The 18,394-nt window shown below is 59.4% G+C and overlaps 2 protein-coding genes across 3 annotated transcripts in view; one reads left to right on the plus strand and one right to left on the minus strand.

The window, feature by feature from the left end:
- TLE5 (TLE family member 5, transcriptional modulator) overlaps positions 1–18,394 on the plus strand; it is a 392,013-nt gene that overhangs the window by 234,645 nt on the left and 138,974 nt on the right. The gene's annotated exons all lie outside the window — the stretch shown is intronic.
- Positions 1–18,394, minus strand: part of NCLN (nicalin) — a 353,563-nt gene that overhangs the window by 1,980 nt on the left and 333,189 nt on the right. The window contains exons 3-15 of the mRNA XM_050770374.1: positions 16,716–16,906; positions 16,014–16,158; positions 12,812–12,906; positions 9,930–10,010; positions 6,856–6,959; positions 4,641–4,729; positions 4,380–4,519; positions 3,847–4,025; positions 2,627–2,714; positions 2,206–2,244; positions 1,967–2,130; positions 368–421; positions 151–229 (exon numbers count right to left, since the gene is read on the minus strand). Of these exons, the coding sequence (XP_050626331.1) occupies positions 151–229; positions 368–421; positions 1,967–2,130; positions 2,206–2,244; positions 2,627–2,714; positions 3,847–4,025; positions 4,380–4,519; positions 4,641–4,729; positions 6,856–6,959; positions 9,930–10,010; positions 12,812–12,906; positions 16,014–16,158; positions 16,716–16,906 (1,448 nt within the window). The remainder of the gene's footprint in view (positions 1–150; positions 230–367; positions 422–1,966; positions 2,131–2,205; positions 2,245–2,626; positions 2,715–3,846; positions 4,026–4,379; positions 4,520–4,640; positions 4,730–6,855; positions 6,960–9,929; positions 10,011–12,811; positions 12,907–16,013; positions 16,159–16,715; positions 16,907–18,394) is intronic.

The raw sequence follows: 18,394 nt of genomic DNA on the forward strand, positions 1-18,394 counted from the left end.
AGCAGGAGAGAGTGAGGACGTGGGCGGGGCTGGGGCCCCAGGCCATGTGACTCTAAGCTGAGCCAGGGGACAGGATGCACTCAGAGACATGCAGCCCAGCTCCTCCAGGTGGGCGGCCCCCTGCCCCGCCGGAGCCTGGGCACTGCTCACCTGGACAGCCACATAGGCCATGCCGAGGTAGGCAGCAATGCCAACGGCCAGGAGCAGGTCAAAGACGGCTGGCTTGACTCTGCGGAGAAAGCAGGGTCCCTGTGGTTGAGGATGGTGCGGGCCAGCAACGTGGCCCCCTAGACCCCTATGGGCCATGGTCCCCTCCGCTGTAACCCACAAGGGTGAAGGGCTCCAGGCCCCGCTGGCCGCCACTCACCTGTACGCATTCATCACTTGCTTCAGCTGGTCGTAGAAGACAAACTCTGGGTCCCTGGGGAGAGAGCACTTTCTCAGGGGGCACCACTCTGCCCAGCTAGTTCTTATTTTTTTATTTTTTTTGAGACGGAGTCTCGCTCTGTCGCCCAGGCTGGAGTACAGTGGCCGGATCTCAGCTCACTGCAAGCTCCGCCTCCCGGGGGTTTAGCCATTCTCCTGCCTTGGCCTCCCGAGTAGCTGGGTGCACTACAGGCGCTCCGCGCCCGGGTTCACCGCCATTCCCGGCTAGTTTTTTGTATTTTTTTTTTAGTAGAGACGGGGTTTCACCGTGTTAGCCAGGATGGTCTCGATCTCCTGACCTCGTGATTCGCCCGTCTCGGCCTCCCAAAGTGCTGGGATTACAGGCTTGAGCCACCGCGCCCGGCCCGGGGTTTCACCGTCTCGATCTCCTGACCTCGTGATTCGCCCGTCTTGGCCTCCCAAAGTGCTGGGATTACAGGCTTGAGGCACCGCGCCCGGCTGCCCAGCTAGTTCTTAATAAAGGGTGTGTAGAGAGGGAGATGGGGTGTGGTGGCTCACACCTGTCATCCCAATACTTTGGGAGGCTGAGGCAGGCAGATCACTTGAAGTCAAGAGTTCGAGACCAGCCTGGCCAACATGGTGAAACCCCATCTCGTACTAAAAATTTAAAAAAATTAGCCGGGCATGGTGGTGGGTGCCTGTAATCCCAGCTACTCAGGAGACCGAGGTCTGAGAACCACTTGAAGCTGGGAGATGGAGGTTGTAGTGAGACAAGATCACGTCACTGCACTCCAAACTGGGTGACAGTGCAAGACTCCATCTCAAAGACAAATAAATAAATACATAAATAAAAACTTAACGCTTTAAGTTTGTAGAGATGGGGTCTTGCTATGTCGCCCAGGCTGGTCTCCAACTCCTGGGTTCAAGTGATTCTTTTTTTTTTTTTTTTTTTTTTTTGAGACGGAGTCTCGCTCTGTCCCCCGGGCTGGAGTGCAGTGGCCGGATCTCAGCTCACTGCAAGCTCCGCCTCCTGGGTTTACGCCATTCTCTCTGCCTCAGCCTCCTGAGTAGCTGGGACTACAGGTGCCCGCCACCTCGCCCGACTAGTTTTTTTGTATTTTTTTTAGTAGAGACGGGGTTTCACCGGGTTAGCCAGGATGGTCTCGATCTCCTGACCTCGTGATCCGCCCGTCTTGGCCTCCCAAAGTGCTGGGATTACAGGCTTGAGCCACCGCGCCCGGCCAGGGTTCAAGTGATTCTTCCGTCCCGGCCTCCTAAGTAGCTGGGATTACAGGCATCCACCGCCACACAGGCCTACTTCTTGTATTTTTACTAGAGACGAGGTTTCACCATGTTGGTCAGGCTGGTCTCAAACTCCTGACCTCAAGTGATCCACCTGCCTCAGTCTCCCAAAGTACTGGGATTGCAGGCGTAGCCACCGCGCCCGGCCCTCCTCCCATTCTCTCTTTGTATTTGCTCCACCTGGCATCCCCCAGGGGTGAGGGGGTGGGAGATGCAATATGGGGAGGTCCCCCTAGGCCCCAGGCTGAACGGGGCCAGTGCGGAGCCCCAGCCTCACCGTTTGTCGGCCTTGACGTGGTGCTGCTTGACGTCCTTCAGGTAGCGGCTCAGGTGGTGCTCCAGCGTGCTGAGGAAGGTGCTGTCCTTGTCCACCAACTGCGCGGCCCGGGGCTGGTTGGTGAGCCAGTCCATCACCGAGTCCAGCTGCTCCTGCTGGATCTGCTGTAGGGACGGCAACAGTGGTCACAGCCCGGCCCCGCCTGCCTGTCCACCCACTCGCTAGCTCGGCCCCCTTACCATCTGCTCCGTGAACACCGGCATGTCTGGCGGCGTCCCCTGCGGAGAGAGGAGGGGACAGCCCTGAGTCCAGGTCCCTGGGGCGGGGCTGGGGCTGGGTTTGGGGCGGGGCTGAGGCTGGGACTTGGGCGGGGCAGGAGTTGGGGCGGGGCTGGGCTGAGATGAACCGGGGCGGGCCAGGGATGGGGGCGGGGACGGGGACGGGGCTGAGCTTGGGCTGGGGCGGGGCAGGGGCTGGGGCTGGGGCGGGGCAGGGGCTGGGGCTGGGGCGGGGCAGGGGCTGGGGCTGGGGTTGGGGCTGGGGCTGGCGCTGGGGCGGGGCTGGGGCTGGCGCTGGCGCTGGGGCGGGGCTGGCGCTGGCGCTGGCGCTGGCGCGGGGGTGGGGGCGCTGGCGCTGGCGCTGGTGGCAGCAAGGGCTTACCTTCTCCGTGAGGTTGTAGATGACTCGAGTCAGGGCCTCCGCGATGATCCTCGTGTTACGGGTCAGAGTCTTAGAATCCACCCGGGACCTTCACGATTCAAAAACAATTATTTAAAATGTGGACTTGGAGCCAAGCATGGTAGTTCTCACGCTTGTAATCCCCGCACTCCAGCCTAGGTGACAGAGTGAGACTCTGTCTTTAAAAAAAAAAAAAAATTAAGCTTAGCTTTAACTACTCAGCTGACATGCAGACGCAGGTTCACCAGGGGGCCCCCACCTCCAGGCCCCGCGCCCTGACCCGCCCCTGTGCTCAGGTGAGGCTCGCGCCCCGAGGCCTTGGTTCCTACTGACTCCGTTTTCTGCTTTTCTGGGATTTAAACAGGACTATTCCGTCCCGCTGGAAGAATCCATTCTGGGACCCAGGTGGCCCTCCTGGGCTGACCCCTGGTGGTCTTGAGAGAGTTCAGCACAGCTGGGACAGCCATGTGCCCACCTCACTTCCTGGCACTCTCCTGGCTGGTGGGCGACCGTCACCTCCATCCTTTCCAGGACTGAGATCACACAGGGACGTGCCCCTCCCTCCCGCCACGGGCTTCTGCAGGCCTCCGATGGCTGAGCTCGCACCTCTCCTGAGGGCCCAGTGACCTCAGAGCAGAGCGGATGAACGGGAAGGGTCTATGCCAGGCCTGCGGGCGCTGGGGGAGGAGACGGCGCCCACCTGCTGGTGCCAGGACCAGCCGGGGTGGCCAGACTGTTTCAGGCTCCACAAAAGCCTGCCCAGGGGCTCACATGACAGCAGGGAGACAGGCAGGACTCAGGGTCAGAGGACACAGGAAGCCAGAGAGACAGTGCCCCAGAGGGAGGCTGGGCAAGGAAGAGCTGGGGTGCGGTGGGGGGCCAGGCTCCCCGAGACAGTCGCCAGGGCCCTGAAGAAGCCCAGAGGCAGGAGCTGCTTTCTCCTAACTCAACAGGTGATGGGGTCTGGGGGTCCCACCTAGGGCCATGACCCCAGGCTGCTGGCCTCGCCCTCCCTAGCCCCGGTAAGGAAGAGCTTGCGAACAGCCTGACCAAATAGCCGGCCTCGGCCACGCACCAGCCTCTTCCCCATGGCCTGTGTGTGGGGGCCGCTCCCTCCAGGCTCTCATGGCCCCTGGAGTTGTGACCTGTGGCTCAGCCCCCAGGAAAGCTCTAGGAGGGGCTGGGCACGCTGCCATGCTCACCGCACATCCATGATGCTGCTGCGCTGGCCGTCGCGGTGGCTCTCCAGGTGGGACAGCGTGAAGGCGGGCAGCCGGCGGATGGCGAAGCGCTCATGCTCCCAGGCCAGCACGTCCTCCGCCAGGTTGATCCGCTTGTGCACCATGGAGAACCGTACCTCGGGGAACTGGTGTGCAGCCACCTGCAGCCGGAGGTGCCATCAGCAGAGGGCAGGCAGGGGTGGTGGCCACCCAGGCCCACTCCCCAAATGCCCCAGGGGCCTCCCAGAACCTCCGAGGGTGCAAAACGAGGAGAAACCCACCTGCCCCTGGGGTCCCCTGTGAGGCCAGCTAGAACTCTGATGGACAGTGAGCGCTGGGTAAGGAGGGACAGGGGGACACCCCGGGACAGAAGGCCCCAGCACAGCCCCGACACAGTGTGCCCCTCAGAGCCCCAAGGGCAGACAGCAAGGACACCCTGGGACAAGACGCCCCAACCCAGCCCCGACGTGTGTGCCCCACAGAGCCTGGGGCCCATCCGTCAAAGGGGCACCCACCGTCTCCAGCTCCCGCAGGAAGGCATGCTGCAAGGTGCCCTCCCGGGGCGGCTTGGACACGTGCAGGTGCAGGCTGCTGCCTCGGCCCACGGTGTCCAGGCACAGCACGAAGGCCACGTTGTCCTGAAGCAGGCTGGAGTCTGCAGGGCACCGAGAGCTGGCGGGGCGGGTGGGGACTGGGAAGTGGCCCCCAGCCCTCCCTCCGTGCCTCCCCACAGCACCACCCTTGCGGCACCCCCACCCCCACCTGGGGCCGCTCACCTGTGTGGTCCAGGTTGTCTTCCAGCCAGCGCTTGGTTCCCTGGTAGTTAAACTTGCCTCCTCCGGAAGCAAAGAACAGGAGGTTGTACCTGGCGGGGGAAGACCTGGCGTTAGCTTTGATAGGCAAGCACCTGGGGTGGAGGAGGGACCAGGCCAGGTCACAGGTCCCTGAGGAGGGGTATGAAGGACTCCCCAAAGTAGGAAATCCTCACCAGTCCCTTACGGCAGGGCATGACCCCTCAGCCCTGTGGACACCAGGGCCAGATGGTTCTCGGGGGTGGGGCTGTTATGGGCACTTGAGGGTGCTGAGCGGCATCCCTGGCCTCACCCACCCCAAACTGGGAGCTTCCCCTAATGACGACCACAAATCACGCAGTGTCTCCCAGCAGCAGGGCCTCCCCACATTAGACCCCAACTCTAGAGGCTTCTCTGAGCCCAGGAGGAACCGGGGTGACCGACCAGTCAACAGACACCAGGAGGCCAAAAAAATAAAGTCTATTCACTTAAAGAAGAAGAATAATTTTTTTTCTTCTTTTAGGACGGAGTTTCGCTCGTTGCCCAGGCTGGAGTGCAATGGTGCGATCTCGGCTCACTGCAACCTCTGCCTCCCAGGTTCAAGCGATTCTCTTGCCTCAGCCTCCCGAGTAGCTGGGATTACAGGCGTGCACCACCACAGCTGGCTAATTTTGTATTTTCAGTAGGGACGGGGTTTCACCATGTTGGTCAGGCTGGTCTTGAACTCCTGATAGGTGACCCACCCGCCTCGGCCTTCCAAAGTGCTGGGATTATAGGCATGAGCCACCTAGCTGGGCCAAGAATTCTAATGGAACACAGGCTGGGCTGTTAGAAGGGTCACCAGGATCAGAGAAGGAAACTGCTCAGCATGTCCCCTACCCTCATCCTCCCATGTCCGCCCCGGACTCTCTCCAACCCAGTCCCTTCTGCCCCGGAAACCCAACCTCTGCCCCAGCTGCCAGGAAGCCCCCGGGCCTGGCAGAAGCCAGCCCTGTTCACACATGTTTGAAAGCATGAGCTTCTCAAAAGGCATCAGTGGGGGGCTGGGGGAAGCGGTTCTGCAGCTTAAATAAAAAAAAGTTTTGGCTGGACGTGGTGGCTCACATCTGTAATCCTGGTGCTTTAGGAGGCTGAGGCAGGAGGATTGTTTGAGGCCAGGAGCTCAAGTCCAAGTTCCTACCTAAACCTGGACGTGACTCCCAGCGCCCTATGACTGTAAGAAGGCTGAGAAACGTCTCAGCCACAGTGGCCCTGGCCTCTCTGAGCTGCTGACACAATGACAACAGCAGTACTGTCTCGGGAGCGGGTGACTGTCTGGGCCAGGGTCTCACCTGGAGGTGATTCTACCCACCCCGCACGGGAGACACAGTCATGTCTGGAGACATCTGTGGTTGCTACGTCTGGGGGCGCTCCTGGCACGGAGTGGGTGGCGCCCAGGACAGAGTCACCCACCAAAGACGTCCACAGGGCCACGGGGGACGAAGCCTGCATTCATTATCTGGGGAAAAATCGAGTCTGCCCCCTGCTTACACCAGACACCAGGATAAACTCCCGACGGGGCGGATGGTATAAACCGGGGGTCCCCCAGCTCCTGGGATTCACCTCTTCTCTCCCTTCCTACTCAGGGTGTGGATTTCAACGTGTGCAGCCTCCTGGGACCTCAGCGGGGCAGATGAGCCTGGGACAGTCTCTTGGGGCTCCATGGAATCCCCTGACCCAGGGGGGTCTCAACCACGGCTGACTCTGCCCCCAGCGGAGAGTGGGCGATGTCTGAGGACACCTGTGACCGCCACGACTATGGGGTATTGCCGGCATGGAGTGGGTGGGGGCGGGATGCTGTTCAGTGCCCTGCAGTGCCCAGGATGGCCGCACCCCAGCAAAAAATCCGGCCCTGCCCGCACAGGGCTGAGGGGATCCCCCGGTTCCAGGGCCCTTAGCCGGGAGTCTCTACCATTTGCAGCTGACAGCATCCCCAGCAGGCTCCTGGGGCGAGCAGCCGCCGGGCCCCGTGGGCCTCCAAGAGACGGAACCTGTGAGACCTCAGCTTAGCCCTCGATAAACAAGGCACCCCAATTCCTGGGCTAAGGCCCACTTCAGGGCCAGGCGGCTTCACAAAAACAGCTGCAGAGGCGCCTGGTGGGTGGCGCTGTCCGGCAGCGTGGCCCCCGCGCCCGTCCCCCTGCCCGCCCCTGGCACTCACGCAGCGTGCGTGCGCTTGTAGGTGTAGAGCCGGGAGAAGAGGCGTGCCAGCTCCAGCAGCACAGAGACGCCGCTCCCGTTGGAGTCCGCGCCCAGAGACAGCCACTGCAGGGGCGGGAGAGGCACGGTCACGGTCACCCCCGCCCCGCTCCCGCAGCCCCACGACCTCACTGCCCACAGCAGTTGCGGTCATCTCTCGGTCACCCCCACCCCGCTCCCACAGCCCCACCACCTCACTGCCCACAGCAGCCGTGGTCATCTCTGTGCTGTCCCCCAGCCCCTTTGCCATGTCCAGCGGGCAGCTGGGATCGTTCCCCCACTGTATTCAATCCCCAACTGATGGCCTGGGATCTGCAGGGCCCCGCTGAACCCAGGAATCTCCCCGTCCACCTCACCTCGGCCCGCACCCAGGAGAAGCCACACGCAGAGTTTGGAGCCCAGAGCCGGGGCAGATTTGCTCACGGAGGGCAGCGTCTATCCAGCCCCGGTCTTTGTGTGGGATCCCCTCTGTGGGACCAGCCCTTCCACCCTCGAGCCCCGGCCGTGGGGAGACCTGCACAGCTCGACCACATGCCTTTCCTGCCCTCGGATGCACCTTTGTGATCTAAAGCAGCCTTCTCAGTAAGGCCACACTGCTTCTTGAACACTGCAATGGCTTGGGACCGTCCCAAGGCCACAGCATATAAAGGGGACCTCGGTGACACTGAATTCAGGGGGACAACAAACACCCTCCTCAGTGAGAGAAGCCAGATCCAAAAGGCTTTGCTCCCAGTGTAGGATCCGTTCATAAGACCCATCCAACAGGCCAGCCCACAGGTGCTGGGACGGACACGCACGTGCCGGGGTTGGGGAGGGGACCAGGAGTGACAGCTGATGGGGCAGGGCTGCTTTCTGGGGTGATGGAATGTTCTGGAATTAGAAAGGGGTGGAGACCGTACCACTTTGGATGTACTAAAACCCACTCGTACACTCTAAAATGGTGAACTTTATGTTTTATGATTATCTCAAAAAATAAATTTGGCCGGGCGCGGTGGCTCACGCCTGTAATCCCAACACTTTGGGAGGCCGAGGTGGGCGGATCACCTGAGATCTGGAGTTCGAGACCAGCCTGACCAACATGCTGAAACCCCATCTCTACTAGAAATACAAAAAATGACCCCCGTACGGGCCAATTATTCACTGGCCGGGCGCGGTGGCTCAAGCCTGTAATCCCAGCACTTTGGGAGGCCGAGACAGGCGGATCACGAGGTCAGGAGATCGAGACCATCCTGGCTAACATGGTGAAACCCCGTCTCTACTAAAAAATACAAAAAACTAGCCGGGTGAGTTGGCGGGCGCCTATAGTCCCAGCTACTCAGGAGGCTGAGGCAGGAGAATGGCGTGAACCCGGGAGGCGGAGCTTGCAGTGAGCTGAGATCCGGCCACTGCACTCCAGCCTGGGCGACAGAGCGAGACTCCGTCTCAAAAAAAAAAAAAAAAAAAAAAATGAGCCAGGTATGGTGGCGGGCACCTGTAGTCCCAGCTACTCGGGAGACTGAGGAAGGAGAATCACTTGAATCCAGAAGGCAAAGGTTGCAGTGAGCCGAGATCGCACCACTGCACTCCAGCCCAGTGACGGAGCGAGACTCTGTCTCAAAAAACATAAATAAATAATAAATAAAAAATAAATAAATAAATAACATTTAAAACAAAAAAAGCTTCACAGGGGACAATGAGGACAGAGAAAGGCAGCGGGCGCCGTGGCTCACGCCTGTAATCCCAGCAGGTTAGGAGGCTGAGGCAGGTGGATCGCCTGAGGTCAGGAGTTCAAGAGGCACTGCCCTGAGCAGCTTGAGTTTCTGTGTGGGCCCCAGCGGGACCAGGCATTCTCAAGGCTGGGGGCCTGGCCCTCCAAGGGGTTGGGAACACAGCCAGGTAGCAGATCTGCCCTGACCCTCTGCACTCTGCCTGGTTCAGCTGATTTGTGTTCGAAGAAGGAGGCAGGGCCGGGTGTGGTGGCTCACGCCTGTAATCCCAGCACTTTGGGAGGCTGAGGCGGGTGGATCGCCTGAGGTCAGGAGTTCAAGAGGCACCGACCTGGCTAATGTGGTGAAACTCCATCTCTACCAAATATACAAAAAATTAGCCGGGCGTGGTGGCAGGCACCCATAGTCCCATCTACTTGGGAGACTGAGGCAGGAGAATCGCTTAAACCTGGGAGGCGGAGCTTGCAGTGAGCTGAGACTATGACACTGCACTCCAGCCTGGGCAACAGAGCGAGACTCTGTCTAAATTAAAAAAAAAAAAAAAAAAAAAAGGAGGCAGGGTGCTGGTTGACACAGTGGTTCACGCCCCGACCCCGCTCCCACCCAACCCGCGCTGAGCAGAACAGTTTGTGCCGCAGGCCTGAGACCAGGAACCTGCACCAGGGCCCTTGACCCTCGCGGACAGGACAGGCTCTGTCTAGGGCCAAAGCTGTTCCTGCAAACACTGTGGTTCACGCACAGGCCCTGCTTCCCTCTGGAGTCTGGAATCCCGGCATGGGCCAGGCAGCAGGGCCCACAGAACCAGCCCCCACAGGAACCAGGTGCTGGGTCTCTGGGAGCCTTGCTGGTGACGGTGCTTTGGGCTGTCGTCCCAGCTCACTGCTGGGAATGAGGCGTGTCCCATGGGACACAAGGGGAGAAGGCCTGGAAGCCGGGCCTGGCCTCCCCGACCCACTGCACACGCCTTTCCCTTCGTGGATACTGCTCCCCGCTCTGTGGCCTCTCGCTGGGACAAACCACAGCCACAAGGAGGCCTCGTGCAGAGCCACGGCACCCAGCGCTGGCCTGACTCAGACTCCCTGGGCTCAGCCCCTGACACAGCCACCGCCGCACCCTGAGACCTGGGACCCCGGGGCAAGAGCCAGGCCTGTTTCAGTCCCACGACACCCACCCTAAGGCCCTTGTGGGGACCGGGATGACTAGCAAAGGTTGTCACAGGGTGAACCACTGACCCCGACCACCATCCCCCACAGGCGCTTTGCCTCGGCACTGCCTGGAGCCGGAGTCCAAGCCCTGTGGGGTGGCGGGGGATGGGGACACACATACGTACGGGGGCCACTCCGAAGGCGTCGTAGTGGGCCACGATAACGATGGTGGGAAGGTCCTCTCCGCCCAGCCCCGTCAGCCGCCCCTGTGGAAAGACAGCGGGGGAATGGCCTGGCTGCTCCTGGGGCAGGTGACCCATGTGTGGGGCTTGGAGACCCCTCCCCTCTGGACCACATGGGGCCCGTCCGCTGGGTGCCAGCATCGGCCTCAGCACTGAGGCCTACAGGAGGTGCCAGCCTCTGACTCTGGGAGCCCCAGGGAGCTCCTCCAGGGAGGAGGTGGAGCCAGGAACAGGGACCCACCCCTGCTCTGGCCCTCAGGTTGAAATCTTTAAAAATCGGGTTAGGAGGCCGAAGCGGGCGGATCACAAGGTCAGAAGATCGAGACCATCCTGGCTAACACGGTGAAACCCCGTCTCTACTACAAATACAAAAAATTAGCCGGGCATGGTGGCGGGCACCTGTAATCCCAGCTACTCGGGAGGCTGAGGCAGGAGAATGGCGTGAACTCGGGAGGCGGAGCTTGAAGTGAGTCGAGATCGCGCCACTGCACTCCAGCCTGGGAGACAGAGCGAGACTCCGTCTCAAAAAAAAAAAAAAAAAAAAAAAAAAAAAAAAATCGGGGAGAGCAGGAAGATAGGTTTTTATAGGAACGGGGCTGAGCCCCTCAGGAGGATAGCTGTTTGTAGGAACGGGACTAATCCCCTCAGCCAGGTATTCGGATTCCTTCAGGATCTGTATGCACCCATCCCTGCCTCTTACCCCACCAAAGTCGGATTCCACTCTAGCCCAGGGGCCAGCAGACTTTCATAAAGGGCCAGAGGGGATATTTTTAACCTTGGGGACGAGATGGTGTCTGTTACGACTACTCAGAAACTGCCATGGGTGGTCTGCACATGCATCAGCTTGGCTGTGAGCCATAAAACTTTATTTACACAGCCGGGCGCGGTGGCTCACACCTGTAATCCCAACACTTCGGGAGGCCAAGGCGGGCAGATCACCTGAGGTCAGGAGTTCCAGACCAGCCTGGCCAGCATGGTGAAATCCCCTCTCTACCAAAAATACAAAAATTAGCCAGGCGTGGTGGTAGGCACCTGTAATCCCAGCTACTCAGGAGGCTGAGGCAGGAGAATCACTTGAACTCGGGAGGCAGAGTTTTCAGTGAGCCGAGATGGCGCCACTGCACTCCAGCCTGGGCAACAGGGGCAAAACTCCATCTCAAAAAAAAAAAAAAAAAAGAGAGAGAATTTCAAAAAATTAGCTGGGCGTGGTGGCACATGACAGTAATCCCAGCTACTCAGGAGGCTGAGGCAAGAGAATCACTTGAACCCAGGAGGCAGAGGTTGCAGTGAGCAGAGATCGCACCACTGCACTCCAGCCTGGTGACAGAGAGAGACTCTGTCTCAAAAAACAAAAAGAAACAAGCAAAAACTTTATTTACAAAAGCAGGTAGAGGGCCGGCGGTGGCCTAGGGACTCCCTGTCTGGCTGTGGGAGTCTACCTGCTGTTTTTGCAACACACTTTTCCACTTGGAAATCCTTCAAAGGCTGAACTCCAAGCCCAGCGGCCAAGAGGGCTCTGCTCATAGGAGAAAGGGCACAGCCAGGGGAAAGGGAGTCGACATGGCCCCATGGGATCTGGAGCCCAGCGCCCATGCCACTGTGGAGTGTGATGCAGGCCAGGCCACGGGGTGTCATCGCGTACTAACTGGCGCTGTGAACAGGACCTGCCTCCCGGGCCCACAGTACAATCCAACAGGAACAAACAGAACAGCCGCCCTCAACAAGCCCCAGGGCTCCTCCGCCAAGGCCTGTGTATGGGGAGCCAGGGGCTCCAGGACGCTTTCCCCACCCCCGCCTAAGCCAGTGCTTTTCCACTCGGGCCCCCCTCCAAGGCCTCGGTCCTAAAACAGCAGGCACGTCTTGTTCAGGGCTCCCCCAACCGTGAGACAACTCCACATCTGTGTGGACTCATCTACGCCCCTCACCGGCACCGTCCTGTGGGGAAATGCTGGGGGAGTCGGCACTTTCTCGTTTTCTTTTTTTTTTTTTTTTTTGAGACGGAGTCTCGCTGTGTCGCCCAGGCTGGAGTGCAGTGGCCGGACCTCAGCTCACTGCAAGCTCCGCCTCCCGGGTTCTCACCATTCTCCTGCCTCAGCCTCCCGAGTAGCTGGGACTATAGGCGTCCCCCAACACGCGCGGCTAGATTTTTGTATTTTTTAGTAGAGACGGGGTTTCACCGTGTTAGCCAGGATGGTCTCGATCTCCTGACCTCGTGATCCTCCCGTCTCGGCCTCCCAAAGTGCTGGGATTACAGGCTTGAGCCACTGCGCCCGGCCTTTCTTGGGTTTTAAGGCCCCTACTGGTGCTGCAGCAGCAGCAACGTAGGCTTCACCCTCTGGATCTGCCTCGATGATCTGAGCTTCCACATCGGCAGCTCCCCACCCTCTCTCGCTCTGCTGACACCAGGGGGTGCTCGGAAGGGTGTGTGAGGACGCAGTGTCTGGGCTGACGGGTGAGGTTCTGTGACGAGGGGAGGCTGGCGACCCTGCAGCTTGGAGGGGGCTTCCTGGGAGGGGCAGCTGGTGCAAAGGCCCTGGGGTTGGAGGAGGTGGCTTGGTGTGTAGGGGCCCACGATGGAAGGAAGGAGATGGACCGGGGGCTGGCAGGGGCCTGGGCGCTCCACAGAGTGACTCCCCAGCCACGTGAGAAGTTTGGGTTCCTTCAGCTGCCAGCGGAGGCACAGGAGGTTTTCGCCCGGGCAGGGGAGAGATCTGACCCCAGTTTCCCATCAGAGGCTCCCCTCTAGCATGGCTGAGCCGGGGAGCCAGGTGGATGGCAGGGACCCCTGGGGACGCGGCGCCAACGCCAGGGCGGGTGGCACTCACCTCCACGCTGGCGATGAGCCAGTCACTCACGGCCTTGCTCTGTACCCCGCTGGTGACCATCTGGAAGCCGTTGGCAGTGGCCGTACGCAGCAGTACTGGGGAGAGGGACAGGGCACGTCAGCCTCGGCCCAGCCAGGGTCCCAGCCAGGGGACGTCCCCAGCACCGCAGGTTGGGGGCTCGGGTGGAGCCAACCAGCCGCGTGTGGGGATGTGACCAGCAGATTTCGATACCATGTGATACCCGTGCTCCCCCTAGCACAACCTTCTCTCAAAATGATTCACATCTCCTTTCTGGAACGTTCTGCTGGGGAATTTCTCCTCCATGCCATTCTGATCGTTTCCTCTCGGGCCCTCAATAACAGCTGTTCACGGCCGGGCGCGGTGGCTCAAGCCTGTAATCCCAGCACTTTGGGAGGCCGAGACGGGCGGATCACGAGGTCAGGAGATCGAGACCATCCTGGCTAACACGGTGAAACCCCGTCTCTACTAAAAAAATACAAAAAACTAGCCGGGCGAGGTGGTGGGCGCCTGTAGTCCCAGCTACTCGGGAGGCTGAGGCCGGAGAATGGCATGAACCCGGGAGGCGGAGCTTGCAGTGAGCTGAGATCCGGCCACTGCACTCCAGCCTGGGCGATAGAGCGAGACTCCGTCTCAAAAAAAAAAAAAAAAAAAAAAAAAAAATAACAGCTGTTCACTTAGGGACTTAGGGTCAGGGCCTGCCCGATAATGCCTGAGTTCACAAAACTTTCTGAGTCTGCATTTCTGTGCTTTAAAGCGTTTTTTGTTTGTTTTTTTTGTTTTTAAAGCGTTTTAAAAACACAACTTTATTTTTCTTTTTGAGACAGGGTCTCATGCTGTCACCCAGGCTGGAGTACAGTGATGCAATCATGGCTCACTGCAGCCTCTACCTCCCAGGATCAAGCAATCCCCCTGTCTCAGCCTCCCAAAGTGCTAGGATTACAGGTGTGAGCCACTGCACCTGGCCTAAAAACACAATTTTTTGAAAGTGAATATGGAATAAAAAAAAAATAACAAAACAAAAATGAAAACACAACTGTTGTGGGTATGTAAAATATGATTGGCCAGGTGCGGTGGCTCATGCCTGTAATCCCAGCACTTTGGGAGGCCGAGGCGGGCAGATCACAAGGTCAGGAAATCAAGACCATCCTGGCTAACACGGTTAAACCCCGTCTCTACTAAAAATACAAAAAATTAGCCGGGCCTGGTGGCGGGCACCTGTAGTCCCATCTACTCGGAAGGCTGAGGCAGGAGAACAGCGTGAACCCGGGAGGCGGAGCTTGCAGTGAGTTGAGATCACGCCACTGCACTCCAGCCTGGGCGACACAGCAAGACCCCGTCTCAAAAAAAAAAAAAAGAGATATGATCACTGGGGGAAGCGTGCTCCTGGGAACTCTCTGTAAAAATATATATATATATATATATATTCAAGTCAGAGTCTCGCACTGTCACCCGGGCTGGAGTGCAATGGTGCGATCTCAGCTCACTGCAACCTCCTCCTCCCAGGTTCAAGGGATCTTCCCACCTCAGCCTCCTGAGCAGCTGGGACTACAGGCAAGCACCACCACACCTGGCTGATTTTTTAAATTTTCTGTAGAGACAGGGGTCTTGCTATATTGCCCAGGCTAATCTTGGACTCCTGGCCTCGATCGATCCTCCTGCCTCAGCCTCCGTAAGTGCTGGGACAACAGGCGTGAGCCACCATGCCCAGCCCTCAACATCGTTTTTACCAGCCACGTAATACTCCACCAAGTAGATTCCTCCTTCAGGATGCAGTGAGCCAAGATCGTGCCACTGCACTCCAGCCTGGGCAAAGGGGTGAGACTCCATCTCAAAAAAAAAAAAAAAAGAAAAAGAAGATTCTCCTTTCCTTCTTCTCTAACTGGATACTTAAGTTTTTGCAGAACTATACTCTTCTGTTGCCACAACAAAAATGGCCATTGTCAAGACTTTTAACCTAGACCAGGGGTTGAGAACGGTTTCTGAAAAGGGCCAGATAACACCCTTGGCTTTGCCGGCCGGATGGTCTCTGTTGCAGCCGCAGCAATTCAGCTCTGCTGCTGGGAATGCTGCCCTGGACTGTGCATAAATGAACATGGCCCAGTACCAATAAAACTTTATCGACAAAAACAGGTGGCCCCTGGGCCGGCATTAGCCAACTCTGGATCTAGAATCTCACTGATCTGGCTGTGTAGGATAAACCTTTCTTTTTTTTTTTTCTTTTTTGAGATGGAGTTTTGCTCTTGTTGCTGGAGTGCAATGGCGTGATCTCAGCTCACCACAACCTCTGCCTTCCAGGTTCAAGTGATTCTCCTGCCTCAGCCTCCCAAGTTGCTGGAATTACAGGTGGCCGCCACCACGCCTGGCTAACTTTCTGTATTTTTTTAGTAGAGACAGGGTTTCGCCATGTTGGCCAGGCTGGTTTTGAACTCCTGACCTCAGGTGATCCACCTGCCTCGGCCTCCTTTTTTATAACTTGAAACCACAGCACCAAACGGCTTTTGTTGGGGCTGGGCCAGCACACACCTGCCTGCCGTGCCCTGTTCTCTGCCACCCTGGGCTCTGGGGCCTCCCTTCTCAGCCCTGCTACCCCAGTAGCTGACAATTGCCCTGGGCAGGCCCCTCAGCTGCCTCCTCCAGTTCCTCTTTCTCCTCACTCTCCACAGCAGCCAGTCCCATCCTTCCCCACCACAGGTCCCACCACAGAGCTGTGGGCTCCTGCTCTGAGCTCGCTGCCAGCGCCCCCGTTCACACGGCGGGAGGAAAGAAAGGTGTGTGCCCCTTCTCCGCAAGAACAGCGCCGGCACACCCACACCGCCCACTCGAGACGTGATGCTGAGAACGTCCTCGGCAGGTAGAGAACTGAAGAGATCCCCCATGTCTTTCATAAACCCTGAGGCCCTGAGGATGGGAAAGGCTCCCCTGAGTCCGTGGTTCTGGTCTTTCGTGTGCACAGAGCCAGTAGCTGGGTGGGGGACAGGCGGCTGCAAAAATGCAGAGTCCCAGGTCCCAGCCCCGAGGTGGTAATGCAGCAGGTCCATGCAGGGCCCAGGAACCCCCACTGTTAACCCCGGTGAAGGGATGCCTCACACTGAGGGTGGAAACAGCCCAGGGTGACTGCAGCCCTCGGGATGGGGACGCCTCCCCACGCCCACAGCCTCTGTCCCTGCAGCCCGGAACCCACCTTCAGCAGCAGAGGCAGAGCCCTGGGAGGCAGAGGCGGCCTGGGTCTGCTCGTAGATGGACAGCAGGGCCTCGTCCTCCACGGCAAAGTACACGGGGACGATGGTCTCCATGGCCAGCATCTCGGGCTCGATCTCCATGAATTGCTGTGGAGCAGACGCATGCTTAGGGAGCCGCTGGCCTGGCAGGGGTGGCAAGGTAGCAGGGGGCCCAGTGGCTGTCCCTGGAGGGCAGGCAGGTCCTCACAGCACGGCGTCAACCATAGGACACTCACAGGAAAGCAGGGCTTCCCCCCATCCCACCCGCCGCGTCTCATCTGCAAAAGCATCTTCACCCAGGGCACGTGCTGGATTCTACCAGCTCCTGTTCACTCAAGGCAGGCTCTCTCGCGCAGCCCTGTGGACCCTGGGGCCAGACCCCTCTCCGGGGTGGGGCCGTCCTGGGCACTGCAGGGTGCTGAGCAGCATCCCGGGCCTCCACCCACTCCACGCCAGGAGCGGCCCTCCCTGAACACCTCTGGTCATCACCCAGCATCCTCTGAAGACAGAATCGCCCCCGGGGAGATCAACGGTGCAGGGGAACAGTCCATCCTACTTTCCAAAGGGCTCAGAGAGGCTAAGCGACCTGCCTAGGCTCACACAGTTGCCTCCGACTCCTGCCCCAGCTCTGGACCCGAGCCGGACGGGGCAGGGCAGACGCTCACCCGGACGACGTCCTGGGGCACGGCGGCCATGGCCCTGGGCAGGATGATGACCACGGCGCCCGCCGACTGCCGCAGGGCCTTCTGGTACTGCTCGTAGGAGAAGTCCAGTAGCCGCATGAGGACACAGCGGCGGCTCAGCACCTCCGCCGCCATCGTGCGCGCCTCCGTGTTCAGCACCGCGTTCCGCGTGCCTGTGGGGACAGGGGCGGGGTCATGAGCCTCAGCAGGTGGCCAGGCCAATGGAAGGGGACAGATCCAGGCCAGGGACCCACCCAGCAGCCCCAGCCCCAGCCCAGAACCTGGAAGACCTCCGACTCGAGAAGCTCCCAGGGTCCCCCCAGCCTGCACCCCGCACACCGGGTGACGGGGGCTGCAAACGTGTGCCAGGCCCATGCCCACGGGCTCAGTGCCACGCTAACCCTGGGACACTCTGGGATTTTCAGACCTCTTGAGAATCTTTGTTTTTTGGTTTTGTTCTTGAGACAGGGTCTCACTCTGGCACCCAGGCTGGAGTGCAGCAGCACAATCTCGGCTCACTGCAGCCTCTATCTCCCAGGTTCAATGGACTCTCCCGCCTCAGCCTCTGGAGTAGCTGGGATTACAGGCGCCTGCCACCATGCCAGGCTAATTTTTGTATTTTTAGTACAGACAGGGTTTTGCCACATTGACCAGGCTGGTCTCGAACTCCTGACCTCAGGTGATTCGCCCGCCTTGGCTTCCCAAAGTGCTGGGATGACAGGCGTGAGCCACCACGCCCAGCCCCTTTGAGAACGTAATGAAAACAGAGCCTCCTCTCCCGGGAGAAACCCACACTTCCCCACCCCCATACCGAAGTCCACGCAGGATCCTAGACCAGGGCTCGGCAAACCTCTTCTGCAACAGACCAGAGAGAGAGTATTTCTGGTCTGTGTCTCGACCACCCAGCTCTAAAACGGCAGGGTGAGTGCGGCCATGTACAACAGGTGGAGCTACATGCCAATAACACCCTATTACATAGGCCCAGGGTGGGCCGGATTCGACTCCTGTTACAGGGGGTCCCGGCTGGGGACTGTTCCCCTGAAGCCCATTCGTGGGCCCCAGGTTAAACCCCTGCGCTGAGCCACGAGACCGGAACAGAGCCCCTCTCGGGCTCGCCTGCTCTGGGTCTACCCTACCAGGCCTTGGACATTCAAGCTTTCTAGAAGTCCAGGGGCTGGGCCGGCAGAAGGCTCAGCAGCTCCGGCTGTGGTGTGCCTGGGGCGAGGTGGGGCTTCCCCGGACGGCCAGGCCGTGGCTGAGAGCCTGGGGCTGTCACTCCCTCACGGGCTTCTTCATTCCTGCGGCGGTGGTCCCCGCGGTCGCCGCCAGGGCTCCTGGTTTCGCTGCTGCCGTTTGCTTCCTGGGACGGCTCTTCCCGCCTCTCTCAGCAAAACGTCCTCCACCCAACAAGACACAGCTCAGAGGTCCCTGCTCTGGGCACCTGAGCTGCACGTGCACCCCCCACTTCCTGCCCCTTCACCCCTGCAAGTCTCAGCACCGCGACGATCTACGTGCTGTCCACCGGCGATGGCCACCTGAGTGGCCCTGGAAGGACCCTGGAGAGCTCCGGCCCCTCTAAAGGGGCCACCCATGTTCAGCTGGGACACGGGCCTCTGTGGACCACAAGGGAAGCCGGAAATCCCGATTCTTACGTCACCTCG

The sequence above is a fragment of the Macaca thibetana genome, chromosome 19, assembly GCF_024542745.1.
Source record: "Macaca thibetana thibetana isolate TM-01 chromosome 19, ASM2454274v1, whole genome shotgun sequence".
In the NCBI taxonomy this organism is placed as follows: domain Eukaryota; kingdom Metazoa; phylum Chordata; class Mammalia; order Primates; family Cercopithecidae; genus Macaca; species Macaca thibetana.